The sequence below is a fragment of the Erpetoichthys calabaricus genome, chromosome 7 (genome assembly GCF_900747795.2).
Source record: "Erpetoichthys calabaricus chromosome 7, fErpCal1.3, whole genome shotgun sequence".
NCBI lineage: Eukaryota > Metazoa > Chordata > Cladistia > Polypteriformes > Polypteridae > Erpetoichthys > Erpetoichthys calabaricus.
Genome location: NC_041400.2, coordinates 27,619,358 through 27,639,509, shown reverse-complemented (window position 1 = coordinate 27,639,509; position 20,152 = coordinate 27,619,358). Strand labels below are relative to the sequence as shown.

Genomic DNA, 20,152 nt, shown 5'->3' with positions numbered 1-20,152 from the left:
TGATTCCTGCAAATTCTAATTTTAAATAAATGCCTCTCTGTACATGTTTATTTGGTAAGCACTCTCTTACTTGTTACAAGAATAGTCAACATCATTTTTTAAATCACCGTTTTAATTATGCCAAAATTGTTACTTAGGAATTCATTTATTTTCTTCATTGTTTATGTTTTGCTATGGTTGTATGCACAAGATGTCACCTTTCTGTTGTCTCTGCTCTTTACCAGAACGCAAAGTTGTGAATACAGTATGGCAATCGTGTCTTCAGTAGAGTTGCGCAAGTGTGCAGGAAGAATCAAAGTCACGGTGCTTGCAGTGTCCTTCATTTAAGCTGCACTTTTTAAAAAACTCAACCAAACTCTTAAATTAAAGGCTAAAAACAGGCTGAGGTATATTTTTGTGTGCCAGTAATACAGAAATTCTTTATACGGATTAAAATTGTTCAGTAAATTCATATTTAGGTTAATTTTTTTATTTGATGTATGTTGAGTAATGTGCTTAAAAAAAATACCAAACAATTCTTTAAAATGTTTTTAGTGGGCATACTGCCTTTACTGAAAATAGATTACAAACAATGTTCATGGATAAGCTGACCTTTATGAAAATCGGCTTTAGAAGAAAGACACCTCTCTAACTCTGACTAGTTGGACAATCCAAAAGAAAAATGAGGACACCTCTCTCAATGATGCCACAATTCTGTTTTACATTCTCTTTTGGTTTTCCAGAAATATTTTCTTGTAGCAACTGTTCATTGTAATTTTAAAAGCAAACACATTCACTGGCAAACTAATATTAGTTATTTTCATTCTTAAACCTGCTTACTCCAATTCAGAAAAATAAAGGCACAAAGAGAACAACTCCACATAGATAATTAGGCGTTGGATTTGAACATAGTATTCTGAATAAGTAAAGTGATAGTGCTGTTCAGATTCTGAATTCTATGATGCCAGGTAAGATAAGAATGTATTAATTATATTTTAACTAAATATCTAAAATTTCTTAAATTAACAGCATTTACACTTACAGCCTTGCACTAACTGCTCAAATGTCTTAAAACTGCAGAAAATAATATATATTCTAACAGGAAAAACAGTAGGGTATTGATTAAAAAAAAACACTTATTTTTCTAAGGTTATTTTACATTCTCTCCATTTTTCTTAATTACAGGCCAAAACATGAACAGAAATGTCTACATGCAAAATTAAAGAATTATTGAAAGTTAAAATAGCAGACATAAAAAGTTATTTGAATGACTGGCTGATAAATATCTACTAAACTTTATCTACTGTTTAATAAAGTTCTGTAAACATCAGAAAGAATAAGTTGTGACATTAGAACAAAATGCCTGAAATATTAAAATCAAACTGCTTTTTAAACCGCAGGTTTTGAACCCCTATTTTTCAACACATTTTCATATCCTAACCCCCGTGAATCTTAAATCCAACTTTGTGTTAAATTTAAGGGGGATCCCAACCATTTTAAAAAGAATTTCAAGTCCTAGAATCAGCATCTTGGTTCTCTTTAAGAATATGACAGATGTGAGAAGGACAAATGTCTTCATATACCCTGAATAAAGCTGTCCACTTAATATATAGGATATTATTTGATTTGGTTAAGATTATAAGATTTGGTTGATTAATTAAATATTTTAGAGCTAATTACCCATTCTTTTATTTAGACAAAAACACAAAAATTAATAAATGATATTACCTCCTCGAACAAATCCATTGGTTGCAATAGCTGAAGTAGAAAGACCAGTGATCGTTGTTACAACTGTTGCTATGAGAATGATTACACATGACAAACCTGTGGAAATGTAGACAGAAACGTCTTGTTAAATTGGGTTAAAATGCATTACTTGATCAACAAAAAACAAATCAATCTAGTGGCCAAGCTAACAAAATTGAAAGAAAAAAAAAGTTAAACAAGTGGAAAGTTAGTTGAAATAGTGTATAACCCACAGCAAGATAATCAACTATATAATAAAACACAAAGGTCTGTGTGCATGTGTTCAGTCCCTGTGAGCAATCGGTCTAGTCTGTTTGTGCTTCGTGATGCAATTGAAAGAGAAAGTGTGAGACATGAGGAGTAAAGGCAAGGGAGCATGTGTCACTACCAGGTAGTGCAAATTGTGTAGTGGGTAAGCTAAGAATCATCTTCAATGAAAGGAGGTATGGAAGCAAATAGCAGGCATGCAAGGCAGCTCGAAAGACAAAGTCTGAGAAGCAGGCTTTATGGGAATGTGCTTGACAGATTGAGTGCTGGTCAAGAGAGGATCAGACACTTGTGGACATCGAGGAAAGGCACTGCGGGTAAACTTAAGGCAAGAGATGAAATGTTTTTAAATGATTCTGTTACCCGTCTTTGACAGGTCCGGTCGCTATTTGATAATAAATTTGGATTCTTAAGTTTCTTTTTTTCCTTCCTTTTTTGAGGTTTTATCAATAAACTTTATTCAATATTCACAAAAATCACTTGCTCCCATAATATTCCATTTTAAAAAACAGTAGTAGCTACAAACTTACAAATATACATTATCAAACTTTTATTAATTAGTGCTCCTGTTCTATGGTATTTAAAGAATCAAGCATTGCATGCGTAATTGCCACCTGTGAAATGAGCCGCAGAAATGCACATTCTTGAGGGTTCCTTGCTGCAGGCGGAGTATTCATGAAGGCATGTAACTTTTTTTTTTTTTTAAAGATCCGTAGAGAAAGGCAAGGTATAGTTTTGATTTCTGTGCAAGCCCTGATAATGAAATGTCACTTATTTCAAAGTTTGACTGACATTTTTGCCGGTGGGGGGTGACAAGGGGGACTGAACTGGATGCAACACCTGCTGGTGGTCTTAGCAGTAGCACAGCAATTTTAACTATGCGGCATATCTGGTTTTGAACTGCAGTGCAGGTGTTATCAGGGGGCAAAGCTAGTTGACTGTGTTTCATTGCTTAGCAATCCACAAAACCCCTTGATCATGTGTCATTTCCTCACGGTGCTTGATGCTTTGCGGTATACTCCAACCCACAGATCATCAATCGGGTGTCTGTTTCAAGGGGTAAACATTTTCAAGATTAATGAGCTTTATAAAGGTAAATTATTCCATTTATGTTTAATTTTTATGCACTGCGTTAAAAGCTGATATTTTTTAGTTCAATTTGTTCACACTGCAGTACTGTTTATTGTTCAATTTGTGGTTCAAAAATTAGAAATTAGACTTCATCTTCAAATGTGATACTACTTTTGTAGGGGGCATGAAAATAAATCAATATTTTCTAGGGGTGCAGGCCATTGAAAAGGCTAGGAATCACTGCTCTAGAAGAAGTGAACTGAAAACACTTATACTCCCAGTACACTGACAACAAATTAGAGACTAGCATTCAGACTAAGTCTTGTAACTGGCTGAATTAATTTGATCAAATCCAGCAGTCTGAGTTAGTAATGTAAGTTTCAAATCATACAGCCAAAATCCTGGTTGTTATTCACTAAATGCAACTGCCTTAGTCAAGCTTACCCATTTATAAGGATAATGCTAGCTATCACAAGTTTACCATACTAGATGGTCTGCTAGAACAAATACTTCCTGCATTTAGCTCCTCATAGCAATATTTAGCAAGTGGATAATACATGGTGTGGACTACTGTCCAGACTTAAATTGCATTTGCATTTCACAATAAATATTTACCCACCAATGCCAGCCTGCCCAACAATCCAAGACATGCGAATGAACAGCATGACACCCCATATATTTAGCATACATCGCACCTAGAAGTAGAATCAAAAATAGAACAGTATATAATTAGTGAAGCAAAGAAACAAATGCTTAAATAACAGGCTCCCGTTAAAAAATGTACATGACCTTAAATTATTTACCACATTTTCAATGAATAATCTAGGATATTAGTGTAAATACAGCAATGAGATCTAGCATGCATTATGAGTTTTCTGATTTATGTTGGAATTTATAGTATAGTGTAAAAAGCAAAGCTGTTGCTGCACTCTTCGACTGTCAGGCACAAAGATATAAATAAAATCATTGGAGGCAGGGTATTAAAAGTGATAAGCACTTCAAGTTAACTTATTAACAGTAACATTTTTTGTGTTTCATATAGTTCAGATGATCTACCTTTCAAGGAAACAATTTTAGTTAATTAAGATTAATATACTTCAGAGTAAATCATTTTTAAAAATAAAATCCTATCAAAAACATATCAAGGAGCAATCAAGGAGCCTGCAATTTGTACACAGGGTTTAAAGAAGATGAAATAATGGTAAAATATTTCACACAAACCAAAAGGGAAAAACAGAATTTAATTAAATTAATTAAAACAATGCCAAAAAATGTACACTCTCTCCATGTTGTAGCATGTTTTTGTGTGATACAACTACAAGCATTTTAAATGGATCCGCAAAAACAATTTTATCTAAAATTGAAAATTATATGCATACATGCTTTCACACCAAAATATTTATGGATTTTGCCACCTTAATTTACAGTGAATGTTTACAAATAAAACAGATCAGTATGTTTAAGGACATAAACCTGAATTAGGGAAACTGGAATTGCACTACATAATGAGTGCATGGCTCTTTGGATGTAGAAGAAGAACAGAAAATAACTAGATTAATAAACCAACTAATTTCAAAGAAACAAACGCTCACCAGCACACCCTTAATCCAACCAAATTTTACAACTCCTTTGCTTTCATTTGCTTCTTTGGCAGCAGCTGTTTCCATTGGAGTGCTGTCTTCCCCATTTGCATAGCCATCCTCAAAAGGTTCCTGGAACAAATTACAAAAAAATGCATTGGATAAAATGGCATACTTAACTATCAAACTGAAATAAATATTTAATTTAGTTAAAAAATGTTAGCATCATAAACTGATATCTGGCATGGACATACAATAGTGTTGTCATAATATCACCTTCAAATGCATTAGGTGGTCTACCATGGCAATAAGCATACATAAGTCCAGTGATATATAATCCACCAAAAAAAAAAAAAAAAAAAAAAAAAAAAGACTTTTGCTCACATCATTTTGATATAATTTTATAATTCTTCTAATACAGTCATGGTCAAAAACACTGACATCCCTGCACTTTTATCAGAAAATGACTCTTGCACAACTTCTCTTGTTACAATTAATAATGCTTTTGAAAAACAACATAAAAGCACAGCTAACCCATTATTCCACACAGATCTCCAGTAATGGACTGGACAAAATTATTGGCACCTTTTCAAAAATATCAGAAATAATTGGATTTAAATCATGTGATGCTCCTCTGTAGCAAGTAACAGGTGCTGACAATATAGAAATCACTCTTGCAACAAGTTTAAATGGAGAAATCTTGACTCAGTCCTTGTGTCTGTGTGTACTACAGTGAGCATGGAGAAAAGGAAGAAGAGTAAAGAATTATCCAAGGACTTGGGAACCAAAATTGTGTAAAAGCATGCAGAATCTCAATGCTAAAAGTTCATCTCCTGAGATCTTAGTATCTCTGTATCTACTGTGCACAGTGTCATTAAGAAGTTCATAGCACATGGCACTGTAGCTAACCTCCCTGGACAGAAGACAAATACGGATGAAAGAGTGCAACGGAAGATTGTTTGAATAGTGGATAAAGAACCTCAATCAACTTCCAAAAATATTCAAGCTGACCTGCAGACCCAGGGTGTAACAGTGTGACCTCACAATATCTGTCACTATCTAAATGAAATGGAATGATATGGTAGGAGACCCTGGAGGACCCCACTGTAGACAAAGAGACTAAAAAGCCAGACTGGAGTCTGACAAAACTTACCTAAAGAAGTACTCAGTTATGTCCTGATTTACTTCTACTCTAATTTTGTTACAGGTTACATGTTTTATTAATGTCTGTTCATTTTCTAAATCCATGTCAGCACAGGTACATGGGAATGAATGTATATTTTTCAGTTATAGCTTTACCTTTTGCTGTAACTCTCTCTGGCTATATAAGCAAGAACATCATTTAAATCATTGTGTGAATGCATACCTTAATTATTGACACTATGTATCAAACTGTTTGCTGACTTCAGCAAGAGCTTTGTTTGGTTTTATGGTTGCTGTTTTTCACAAACACATATCTTGGCCATCCATACTACTTAGTCAACTTGTGGACTTAATCTAATTCTCATAAAATCCATTTTCCTCCAAGAGAGGCACTTACACCAAAAAATACCTAGTTAACAAGCAATGCAATTCTCAAAATGGGTGCTTCCAAATGCCTATGTTCTATTAATGATAATGTGTGTGGCCTTCTGTATACATACTATACATTAACCAAAAAAGACACAAGACAGATTAAATGTTCTAAAATTTGACAGATTCTCAAAGTTACCAGATAAGATTTAGCTTTTGCTGCATTTACACTACATAAAATAAGATGCATACAACTCATCTTTGTTTGCTGCTTTAGCAATACACTACTTGATTTCCTAATGCAAAACTCCTTTCACTTCTCAGTCAACTTGTTGAATATTTCAGATTTTTAACAGACTATTAAATATCAGCAACAATAAATAATGTTTAGAAAACACCTCATGTATTGGATATTTTGGATAGATAACAGTACCAACATTTCCAAATTGAGAAATATACTACATTTGGGTTTCACAAAGTTTGTTTACATTCACCTGAATACATGAATTCCTGGAGGTTCAACAACTCAAATAACTTTCTACTCTTTTATCCACTTTGGAATGCTAATTGTATAAGACAGTAGGGGATTTGCTAAAGAAGGTTTTGCATGCTTATCACAGGGATGGCCTTTTCAATCACTTCAAACTTGTGTGAAATGTGCAGTACTTTCTCAGTTTTAAAGTGTATATGAAGGCTACTGGAAGCCTTACACTTCATGCCTTGAACAGCATACTATACTGAGCCGATAATATTTTCATATAAACTCATAAATTCTTGACAACCTACATCATTAGATTATAACCAAAGCAGAATAAATAGAATGCCTAGAAGTCAGAATGACATTAAGGTAAACCATTTCATATAGCATTTCCTTAAAATTCCTGATATCACAAATATTCTGTCAAACAAAGCTTTCATAAATATGCATTGAATCAACCTGTGCTAAATTGCCACTGACAATATGATGCTTACCAACACGGGCTTCTCTACATTATATCTCTTGGCAAAAAAAACTGCTTAGAAGGTCTGTCAATTTGTCAGGTGTATGGCAAAACGAAACATAGTATTTATGAAACCCAAGTAGCAGAAATGGAAAATTGCTGGCTGAATAAAATGAAGTTTGATAAATTCTACATTGGTGGAGAGATTGATTAAACTGTCAATTATCAAAAATCGAATACAAAAGATGAAGGGACTTGGTTGGATTAATTTAATTAATCCTAGTTTGTAAGATTTCTTCCTTGTATTTTAATATAATTATTACTAAAAATACATATAACACTTGGACTCCCAACACTGATAAAAAGAAGGGAATTCAACTAATTTACATACCCACTTGCTAATTTCTCTAATTTTATCCATGCTTGTTAATTGTTTTAGGCTCTCAAGATATTTGCGGAGGCATCTTGAAGATTTCAAGGTGCTGGCAGTTAATCTGTATATTTGTCACTTATCTCACCTCTTGTTTCACTTCAGAAATGCCCAGACTTGCTTCTCTTTATGTGTACATTAATGATAAGAGGGGAACTTTTCTAGCAGTCAGTTCAACCCATATATTATTTTTAATTTGATTTTCAAAACATCATTGCCATTAACACATCAACATATAGAGTTAAAAAACAAACATACAAATGCAATTAATCTATAATAATAAAAGGCAAAGCCCTCACTGACTGACTCACTGACTCACTGACTCACTCATCACTAATTCTCCAACTTCCCGTGTAGGTGGAAGGCTGAAATTTGGCAGGCTCATTCCTTACAGCTTACTTACAAAAGTTAGGCAGGTTTCATTTCGAAATTCAAAGCGTAATGGTCATAACTGGAACATATTTTTTGTCCATACACTGTAATGGAGGAGGCGGAGTCACGTATCGCGTCATCACGCCTCCTACGTAATCACGTGAACTAAAAACAAGGAAGACATTTACAGCACGAGTCACACGCGGGAACGAAGGTAAATGACGTTAATTTTTGACTGTCTTTTAATACTGTGTAAGCATACATATTAACACATGTGCAATTAAACGTGTGCATTTACGGGGTGATTTCTCAGGCTTAAAAGCTCACCTTTTATCAAACGCGGGAAGAAAGGTAACTGACGTTGTTCACTGTCTTTTAATACTGTGTAACCATACATATTAACACATGTCCAATTAAACGTGTGCATTTACGGGGTGATTTCTCAGGCTTAAAAGCTCACCTTTTACTAAAAAGGTAAATGCAAAACTATATTCAATCAGTTTATTGAACGGGAAGTAGGGGGAAATGGAGGAAGAGCCGCAAACAGCGAAGAGCAAAAAATTAATTAAACAATTAAGAACGGAGCGAGTTAAGCATACAAGCATGTTCATAAGGGAAACAAAGCACGGTGTAAAACGTAACTTTCAATTAAGTTTATAGAAACGTCCCGCTGCGGATTGCAATAACATATTCGCGAGATAAAAGTTTAATGAGAAGACACGAGGTATAAACGAACCACACGCCGTGGCGCAACGTTAGGGGCAACAGTTTCAACCATTCTATGATCTGCTTCTTGCAACTGAAAGACGGCACATGGCGGATGTTAGCCGACTTGCTGACCGCAACGTTAGGGGCTTCAACTATGGCGCTGACGCCACATCTCAGTGCCAACACTTTGCAGACTGTACTTAAAAGACACGCCCTCCTCACTGGACAGTTAAAAACACCAATCAAACTAACGATGACATCAAGTATTACCCAATCCAAAGTAGGAAAGGAGGCATCTTCATAAAATGCGTGTGGGATGATTTGCATGAGACGCTGCTTTAAAAAAAAAATGATAAAAAAAATACGGGATAAATCCCGTCCAGTATTGATTCAAAACGGGACGCGCAATTTCATTCTCAAACGCAGCACGATTCCGTATTTTAAAGGACGGGTGGCAACCCTACAGTGCCAGGTAACCACCCATACAATCAGATTGTGATTCAGACTAGGAATGCAATGAATGTAATTACCCCAATCTACATACAAGGCGAAAGTCTTGCAACATTCAAAGATGATGGTTTGGGATAAGTACACCATACAACATAAAAGAGCTTATGAAGCCTTGAACCGAAAAAAGCAAGATCTCAGAGATCGTAAAAAAAAAAATAGGAGGTAATGTCGTTTTACTCGCTGTAGATTTTAGTCAAACATTACCAGTTATTCCACGAGGGAGACCAGCAGATGAACTCAACGCGTGTTTAAAATCCATGCTTCTCCCACGCTCGGTTATATGTCGCGTCTTCTCGGGTAGGTGCACCAAAGAATGTATACATTTAAGCATGTAATGGGCAAACAAAAAATGAGGTATACCCGAAGGCACTGCAGTAGTTCTTCATGTAACTTTACTTCTTAAATGTTAATGTTTTACTGTTTAATAATTTATACGCTTCTTATATGTTGTTCAAATTCTTTTATCAAAATAACACTGACAGCGCAATGCACGATAACATGGAGTGAATACACCATACGCATCCGCCCACGGCTGCCCTGCTGTGCGCAGATAGGAGTTGATTCTACAATAAAATAAAATAAAGATAAAAAGAGTAAAACAATCATCACCCATAAAGCGTGTGTGTGTGTATATATGTGTATATATATATGTTGATATGTGGATGTGTATATGTATATATATATATATATATATATATATATATGTAGATATGTATATATATGTGTATATGTATATGTATATATATGTTTATATGTGTGTGTGTGTATTTTATATATATAAAACACAGCAACACTCATAACAATGACAACACAATTACATTGACTAACATGTTACGTTATTCTTAAAATGTTTCCTTTTTTTTTTCATAACCTCTTTAACACACTACTTCTCCGCTGCGAAGCGCGGGTATTTTGCTAGTAATAACATAAAATTCATCATGACTTTCGTCTTAAGTAGACTTTAAAAGGACGCCGGGAAACCCCAGCAGTTTGAGCCGAGTTGGGAGGAAGGGTGACTGAGCTGCTGGGAGTGGAGGATTGTTTATTGTGATTTATTATTGATTATTATTGAAGTATTGTGGAGTTAAGGGTGCTTTGTGCACTTTATCTATAATAATAAAAGGCAAAGCCCTCACTGACTGACTGACTCACTCACTCACTCACTGACTCACTCATCACTAATTCTCCAACTTCCCGTGTAGGTGGAAGGCTGAAATTTGGCAGGCTCATTCCTTACAGCTTACTTACAAAAGTTAGGCAGGTTTCATTTCGAAATTCAAAGCGTAATGGTCATAACTGGAACATATTTTTTGTCCATACACTGTAATGGAGGAGGCGGAGTCACGTATCGCATCATCACGCCTCCTACGTAATCACGTGAACTAAAAACAAGGAAGACATTTACAGCACGAGTCACACGCGGGAACGAAGGTAAATTACGTTAATTTTTGACTGTCTTTTAATACTGTGTAAGCATACATATTAACACATGTGCAATTAAACGTGTGCATTTACGGGGTGATTTCTCAGGCTTAAAAGCTCACCTTTTATCAAACGCGGGAAGAAAGGTAACTGACATTGTTCACTGTCTTTTAATACTGTGTAACCATACATATTAACACATGTCCAATTAAACGTGTGCATTTACGGGGTGATTTCTCAGGCTTAAAAGCTCGCCTTTTACTAAAAAGGTAAATGCAAAACTACTTTCAATCAGTTTATTGAAACGCTCCCATTAAGGATTGCAATAACATATTCGCGAGATAAAAGAACGAAGTAGGGGGAAATGGAGGAACAGCCGCAAACAGCGAAGAGCAAAAAATTAATTAAACAATTGAGAACGGAGCGAGTTAAGCATACAAGCATGTTCATAAGGGAAACAAAGCACGGTATAAAACGTAAGTTTAAATTAAATTTATAGAAACGCTCCCGCTGCGGATTGCAATAACATATTCGCGAGATAAAAGTTTAATGAGAAGACACGAGGTATAAACGAACCACACGCCGTGGCGCAACGTTAGGGGCAACAGTTTCAACCATTCTATGATCTGCTTCTCGCAACTGAAAGACGGCACATGGCGGATGTTAGCCGACTTGCTGACCGCAACGTTAGGGGCTTCAACTATGGCGCTGACGCCACATCTCAGTGCCAACACTTTGCAGACTGTACTTAAAAGACACGCCCTCCTCACTGGACAGTTAAAAACACCAATCAAACTAACGATGACATCAAGTATTACCCAATCCAAAGTAGGAAAGGAGGCATCTTCATAAAATGCGTGTGGGATGATTTGCATGAGACGCTGCTTTAAAAAAAAAATGATAAAAAAAATACGGGATAAATCCCGTCCAGTATTGATTCAAAACGGGACGCGCAATTTCATTCTCAAACGCGGCACGATTCCGTATTTTAAAGGACGGGTGGCAACCCTACAGTGCCAGGTAACCACCCATACAATCAGATTGTGATTCAGACTAGGAATGCAATGAATGTAATTACCCCGATCTACATACAAGGCGAAAGTCTTGCAACATTCAAAGATGATGGTTTGGGATAAGTACACCATACAACATAAAAGAGCTTATGAAGCCTTGAACCGAAAAAAGCAAGATCTCAGAGATCGTAAAAAAAAAAAATAGGAGGTAATGTCGTTTTACTCGCTGTAGATTTTAGTCAAACATTACCAGTTATTCCACGAGGGAGACCAGCAGATGAACTCAACGCGTGTTTAAAATCCATGCTTCTCCCACGCTCGGTTATATGTCGCGTGTTCTCGGGTAAGGGCACCAAAAAATGTATACATTTAAGCATGTAATGGGCAAACAAAAAATGAGGTATACCCGAAGGCACTGCAGTAGTACTTAATGTAACTTTACTTCTTAAATGTTAATGTTTTACTGTTTAATAATTTATACGCTTCTTATATGTTGTTCCAATTCTTTTATCAAAATACCACTGACAGCGCAATGCACGATAACATGGAGTGAATACACCATACGCATCCGCCCACGGCTGCCCTGCTGTGCGCAGATAGGAGTTGATTCTACAATAAAATAAAATAAAAATAAAAAGAGTAAAACAATCATCACCCATAAAACGTGTGTGTGTGTATATATGTGTATATATATATGTTGATATGTGGATGTGTATATGTATATATATATATATATATATATGTATATATATATATATATATATATATATATATATATATATATATATATATATATATATATATATATATATATATATATATATGTAGATATGTAGATATGTATATATATGTGTATATGTATATATATGTTTATATGTGTGTGTGTGTATTTTATATATATAAAACACAGCAACACTCATAACAATGACAACACAATTACATTGACAATCATGTTACGTTATTTTTAAAATGTTTCCTTTTTTTTTCATAACCTCTTTAACACACTACTTCTATATATATCTATATATATATATATATATATATATATATATATATATATATATATATATATATATATATGTGTATGTATATATATATATATATATATATATATATATATATTACATATACATGTGTATATATATATTATATATATGTGTATGTGTATATATATATATATATATATACACATACATATATATATATATATATATATATATATATATATATATATATACACACATATTATATATATATATATATATCTATATAATATATATATCTATATAATATATGTGTATATGTATGTATATATATATATATATATATATATGACAGCAACACTCATAACAATTTCAACACAATTACATTGACAATCATGTTACGTTATTTTTAAAATGTTTCCTTTACTTTTTCATAACCTCTTTAACACACTACTTCTCCGCTGCGAAGCGCGGGTATTTTGCTAGTTATTATAATAAATTAATCTTTGGACTTTCATCTGATGTCTGACGTGTGGTCTGAGGGTTCAAGGGGATGACAGCGCCCGCTATCTGTCACAATGTTTTTCCAATTCACTGTTATGCAGATGATGCAGATGATACATTGGTCTATCTGTAGGCTTTGACCATTCGTCTTCCTCTAACTCAAGCTACTCAGAGAGTATCTGTTCATGCCTGAAGCTGAGTTAATGGTACAGGTTTCCAAAAAACCCTCGCTTCTTTACTGCAGCTGACCATTCTTATATGTCTGACACAATACTACACACTTTGAGAAAGCATACAAACATACTCATACTACACAAAACTATAATCTCTTCAGTAAAAGAGAATAAACTCTGGGATAATAATTCTTTCATCTTTTTCAAATTTATCAAAGATACTATCCTGTCTACATCTTTCCTAATGTACCTAGTAGAAATCTATGTATAGCAATTGGTAAGCTTTCTGACCCTTGCTTGTGCATCATGGTTTTCTTGGGATGTATAAAACACCATCTTCTTTTAAAACTATTTGAAAGACTAACCTCAGTCAATCTGAAATTGAAAAGTGTGAGTGGTTGTGTTTACTCCATTCCCTTAATGTTTTATCCATGTTATATACCTCTCTGAGGTTGTTTAACAGTCTTGTTTTATTCCTCTGCCTAATTATAATATTATTTTTCCAATGATAAATGAAGTACTGTACTTGGTTACATCCTGAGTTACTTAGTTACAGTACTTACTACTTAGAAGAGGTACATCAGTCATGATTTTATGGCCAATTCTAATCTATGATTTTCCTCACAAAAAAATTGGACAGTGTTGAATTCACTTGCCGATTTCAAGATGCTTTAACAGGTACTGAAATTATAAAGAATACTAGCCAACGTCTGCCGTAGCATACGGCGGTGTAAGAATAGGAACGGAAAATGGTGAGAAAGGAATTCAGAAATCAAGAAGAAATAAATACTTCTTGAAAGACGCAGTGTGCATGTAGAATTTCCGGCCAAGCAGGATTACATGTGAAAGTGATAAATAAATCAGGGTTTCAGAATTTACGTACTATGGCCATGGCATCCTGATAGTTTTGTTGCATGTATCTTGGACTTCCTGGAAATGTGGATGGTAATATGATCATTTTGCCTACACGAACTTATTTTCAGCGTTTGCTTGCAGTGCGTCTGATAGTTCAACACGCAGATCTTGTTGATGTAATCTGAGATAGTTGAGATGCGTGCACTCTGTTTTAACATACGCATCTATGACGTACTATTGGAATAGTTTGACGCTGGAGTGCAAAATACTAAAAGTATTCCTCATTTGTAATCTGTACGCGTAAAATTGGCATTGAGCAAGCCTTATTTGCTTGGCGGTTCTTTTATCGGGAACATGTTGTAAATCTTTGTGCCAGCCAATGTCTCCGCAAGGGAATAAAAGTGGGTAAACCATAGGATCGCAATTCATATTGAGCGTGGAAATCTGTTTACAGGAGTTGCCTATGGGATAGATGCAAATGTCCCTTTTGGCAGGCGTTTCGCCATCTTCTCCGACGAATATCACTGCAACATCGGTGTGACATGTTGGGGTATCGTTGTAAATCCTGCATAGGGTTTTCCTTGAAAACCATTCGTACAGATGCTGTTGGATTGGACTGAGCGATTTCATGCATGTGTTTATATGATTTAGCGAAGCGGTTGATGGTTCTGAGCATGGTATCTAGCTGGAGAAGTACATTTTCGCTGCATGAAGAATTTGTTTTATTTTGTAAGCGTACTTTAGTAGCTTGTGCTGTGTCAAAAACATACAACTGTCCATATCCTGGAGAGGCAGAAGTGTATAGCGTAAGTGGAGAGATTTGGTGATAAATTTGCCTGTGTATTTTAAAATAGTATAGCCCGTGGCCAGGAGGTTGAGTTATCTGTGCACCCATGGAAGCAAACGCTAGAGAAGAGTTGTATTCTTGAATGTGTTCACGATAATTTTTAGCTTCTGATGTTTGCTGTGTAAGAAGCTGTTGTAAAGACACAGGCGGCTCCCGCAATTGTGGTAAAGCTACTTTACCATTGTGGCAGCACCTCGAGTACTTGTTGGATGTATTACGCTCAGCAGGCCAGTATAGTGCATGACATGGAAGACGACGAATAGGAATCGAGAAATGCCGTGTCGGCTGCGTGTGGGCGGGACCGGTTTTGAAGTGGAAGCAGGACGAACCAGAAGAGAAATGTATATGAGATGGCTTCAGTCAAGTGGAGATAGCTATAAAATGGAGGTGACCATCTATCAAAACACACCATCTATCAAAACACACAATTGCATAGTCTGAAACACAACAAAATAATGTAAGCATTACAAAAATCAGTTATGCACAGTATAAGAGGTTAAAAATTATTAGAAAAGGAAAATTCATCCTCCTGTCAAGCTTTGTAATTATAACGATCCAGAAAGCTGAATATGTAGAACTTTCACCTACTACACTGCAATGGTATGATGCATTTAGCATACAATATTATGATGTAAATGTGTCACCAACTACAAAGACATCAGGTTTTAATAACTATTAACATTTCATGTTAAGCTAAGTACATTTAAAGACTGAATCTACGTTTTCACATTAATGTTTGTGTTAAAGAAGATTACAAAAGAACAATAATCCACATAAAAAAGATGTCCTGTAGTGTTCTGGATTTTAATGGTATAGTATGCACAGATAAGGTCCTTCCAAAAATCCTCTGGTGTTTTAAAGGTACATAACACCAAACGCATTTGGCAGGCTTACATTATGTATTAGGTAATTGTTAGCCACATTTGAAGATAAAAAAAACTCACTTAATTCCAGCCTGTGGTTAACCAATCAGTCTATCACCACTACCTATCTATCCGTCTAAAATGATAGTCTAATGCTTATATTAAGGTCACAAAAATAAATGCAAATTATATGTCACATGAAATCTTAAAATCTTTTCATATTCAAATAAATGAAATTAAAACTTTACATGCAACTGTGTTCTAGATACAAACAGGTATACATTTGCTGGGTTGAAAGACCACAACATTTAAAGGGAGTTGGTTCTTAACATTATGCGGGCTGGGAAATGGTGCTCTAAGTGCGGATATTATTTTCTTTTTATTAATAAATGTCCTTTATTAGCTTGCTCTGTCACAAACTAACTTTTCTAGAAAATCCAGTAAATTAATTGAGTGAATTGTTCTTCTTTGTGGAATTAAATTAATAAAAAAATGTTACTGTGATATACATTATTTCAAATAGCTAAAACAAAAAGCTATGAGGATTCATTTGATCTTAAGACTGCATAATTCCCTTTAAAACTTGCTTGCATGCTTAGTTCACAGTTGTTTTATCTATCTAAAGGAACAAAAAGCTTTTATTGTTTAGGTTTGTAATACATGCGGATTACAGTCTTCAATTTTTCAGTTTCAAAGAAACACATGTGGCTGATCAATCAGCTACGTCTCTTGGAAAAGATAACAAGAGAGTTTCCCTATAGCAGGCAACTATTAGCCAGTGAACTTTATGAGACAGTTAAGCAAAAGGACTGAATACAAAGAGAAGAAACTAACTCCAATCATCATTATGCTCTCCATGGTCAGCAAACATGAAGGCTCAAACACCCTGGCCTATGGAGCATTAACTTCTAAGAATGTTCAGTACAAAAGAGGATTTCTGATACAATTAGGGTATATTTTTTCTCCACTGTACAGAATATGTTATAGCAGAGTTTTTCATATTTGGTACATTTTTTTTAATTATTTGTATTTATTCTTATTGATAATTTATTAATGTCATTAGTGTTTTTCTTCCAGGCACTACAGTTTTGTATTTTTTCTCCATTACTTCTTTCTTACTGTTATTAATCACACTCATTGCTAGTTGTGTGATCTCCTGGTGGCATAACCTGCTATCACTGTGCTGCTGCTGCTAATTTATGTTGCTGGTGTACTATTCTCAACATTCAACCTTTGGATTTTTTTATTTAAAATCTAAGAAAACAATTCTCATGAGATTAGTTAAGAAATGCTAACCAGTCAGCACAGGATCTCTGAATTTGTCATCTGGTCATTGACCTTTGGTTTCCATTGTGGTTTGGTTGCTCATTTCTCTTTATTGGCTTACTAACTTTTTGACCTCTGCAATCCTAAAAATAAAAAAAAAAATCCTGAGACTGTGAGATATGGCCGGCCATTCATCCCGGCCAATAACCCCAGGCCGCTAGATGGAGCCCTCCCTGTAGCATGGAAGTGCCCCGAAGACCAGCAGGGAATTATGGACAATGGAGTTTTTATTCCCAACCCTGCTGGACACCATGGGGCCTACCAGAGGACGCTGCAGGGAGGCTCAAGGACTCTTACGTGCCCTATAACCCGGAAGTGCATCATGATCACATGACAAGAAGAAACGACGTGCTTCCGGGTTGAAGACAAGGACTTTTACCCTGACCCAGAAGTCATAAGGACTTGTGGATTGTTGGACAGGAACACCTCCGGGTCAGGGAGTATAAAGGACTCTGGGAAACACCAGACGAGTGAGCTGAGCTGGGTGGAAGGGTGGCAACGCGTCTGGGAGAGGAGGATTGGTTTATTGTATTGGTTATTGATTATTTATGAGTATTGTGGAGAGAAGGGTGCTTGGTGCACATTATTATTATAAAATAAACAATAATTGGATTTTTATCTGGTGTCTGACGTCTGATCTGAGGGTTCAAGGGGACGACAGTGCCTCTAGCTTTCACAAGACTAATTTTTCTGGTTTCTCCCTAACAGTACCTTGCATTTATATATAAAGTCCTTTGGCACAACAAAGTGCTACAGACCTGAGTGGATGAGAAGAGATATAGATCTCTTACTCAGCTCTCAGGTCTCCATATTTGCTGACTCAGCTTGGCCAAGTGAGATACTTTGAAAAAATGGCAACAGCAGCAGCAGACTCACCCAAAGGAAACAGAGAGGGAAACAAGCTGGGGTGTGCAACAGGCTGAGGGCTCAAGAACACCATGTCCCGATGCCCAGGTTCTTACTAGCCAATGTCCAGTCACTGCAGAACAAGTTGGATGACAGCAGAGCAAGGATAAAGTTCCAGCGAGACATTTAAAGCTGCAACATCGTTTGTCTCACAGAGACATAGCAGTCTTTGATGGTACTGATCTATGCGATTCAGTCTGCTGAAGCACTCTCTATTTATCATATGGACAAAACAGAAGTCTACTATCTTCCCCAAGAGTTTACTTTGGTCATTGTCACGGCTGTGTACATTCCACCTCAATCAGACACAGACACTGCCCAGGCAGAACTGTAATAAACACTTTGTCACTACCAGAATTATAACCTGGATGCTGACCTCAGCAATTTCAGCAAGGATAGTCTCAAAAATTGACTATTGTCACAATTTTATCAGCACGTTACATGTTCTACCAGAGTGGACAGGATACTGGATCACTGCTATATTCTTGATTGTGTATTAGGAAGACCAAACAAAGGCTGCCCTCCAGGAAGCATTGAATGTTGCTGACTGGGAAATATCCAGGTGCGTCTCTGATGACTACAGTCACACCACTGCATACAACTCAGGGCTCATGTCTGGGGAAAAAAGAATGATAACAACGCCTTCTCGTACAATCTAAGGAGAGTTGTGAAAGCCGCAAAGTAAAGATATGGGGAGAGAGTGAAAGGCCAATTTTAACAGACTGTAATTTGAACATAGCTGTAAGTGGCAAGGTCTGTGGACAATAATAAGACTATAAAGCAACTACTCCCAGCATGGTCAGTGCAGACACCAATCTTGCAGACAGGATTGATCATTTCTGTTCCAAGCTTCAATTCTAAATACTGCGCGTCTGCAGTCCAGCACATCTGTGGTGCGAGAACAGCTCAGTGAGCAAACAGCACTTGTTGTGGAGAAACACACTGCTCAAAGAAGGCACACGGAGTTTCAGGAAGTCACAATCAAGTTTTACTGCATGATGCATACACTGACCCAAATCAAGTGAAATGAGCAAATTCAGCAAGCTTACACTTATTACAATTCTTTTCACTTATGCAAAATACTTTCCTCCTTCTGGCCCTTCCCATCATTACCTAATGTCCATCACTTGATTGAAATTGCCATCATTACTTCATGCCCTGTGCAGGTGTCCAAAACTTATTTATCAATCGATTCCCACCAGTAAGTCGGAATCAGGCAGACCCACATATAAGATATTGAGGTAGAGGTTGGGGCAGCTGCACCCATAAAACAATAATGCTGTTTCTTATAAGCTGCATTTTCCTTCACTTGTCATCACCTGTCCAGGCAGGCACACAGGGAGCCAGAGGCCCAGGCACTGTAAATGGAAGCAAACAGCCTTCCAAAGCCAACAGCCTGACCAAAGCTTCAATGGCTGCATTTCTTAAAACTATGGCCCGTTTAGCCCTCTAAAAGTACACAATGTCCTTGACTTTGAGAATTGAGAAATTTAAGAATATTCTTTTCTACACACTCACTCTGTAGGAACATAACATAAAGACAGCTTTCAGGGAAGTGAACACCAGGAAGGCAGCAGGTCTGGATGGCATTAAAGACATAATCATTGGAGAAGAGCAGATAAGCATTTAACTACATATTGTACTGTATGTATAATCTGTTTGTGACATATAAAATTTGATTTGATATACATATAGCACATACATTACATACTGTTGTGTGAAATAGAGGAGAATCTGAACATGAAGACAACAGAAAGTAAAATAAAACCTACATATAAGGTATTTTAAATGTCTGGAGACAAACCTGCTAAATAACATCCACAGTTTAATCTATATTAACTGAAAGGTGTGCAAATCTTGCTTCCCTAAAAAAATTATCTTTTCAGAATTAAGGTGAAGTTACTGAAACAAGTCAAAGAAAAAAAGTATTCCATGGTGTTCCTAAAGCAAGGTGAAGAAGCACACTTTTACCAAAATTAGATATGAATGTGGTAGTCTGTTAAGTGCCTTTATTGGGTGCAAATCACCATTTAACCTTGAACAGCTGGACTTAAACTAGTATTAGGTTTTTCTGATTTCTGCTGTTATTTGGATGCTTTAATAAATTGAAGTGATAAAAGGTATGATCAGCTGGGAAGAAAACT

General features: G+C 35.9%; 1 protein-coding gene across 4 annotated transcripts in view; it reads right to left on the bottom strand.

The window, feature by feature from the left end:
* The window catches only part of slc12a2 (solute carrier family 12 member 2), a 198,868-nt gene that overhangs the window by 106,408 nt on the left and 72,308 nt on the right, over positions 1-20,152 (bottom strand). For all 4 annotated transcript variants that reach the window (XM_028804887.2, XM_028804888.2, XM_028804891.2 and 1 more), the window contains exons 2-4: positions 4,656-4,775; positions 3,683-3,758; positions 1,708-1,803 (exon numbers count right to left, since the gene is read on the bottom strand). In XM_028804887.2, the coding sequence (XP_028660720.1) occupies positions 1,708-1,803; positions 3,683-3,758; positions 4,656-4,775 (292 nt within the window). The remainder of the gene's footprint in view (positions 1-1,707; positions 1,804-3,682; positions 3,759-4,655; positions 4,776-20,152) is intronic.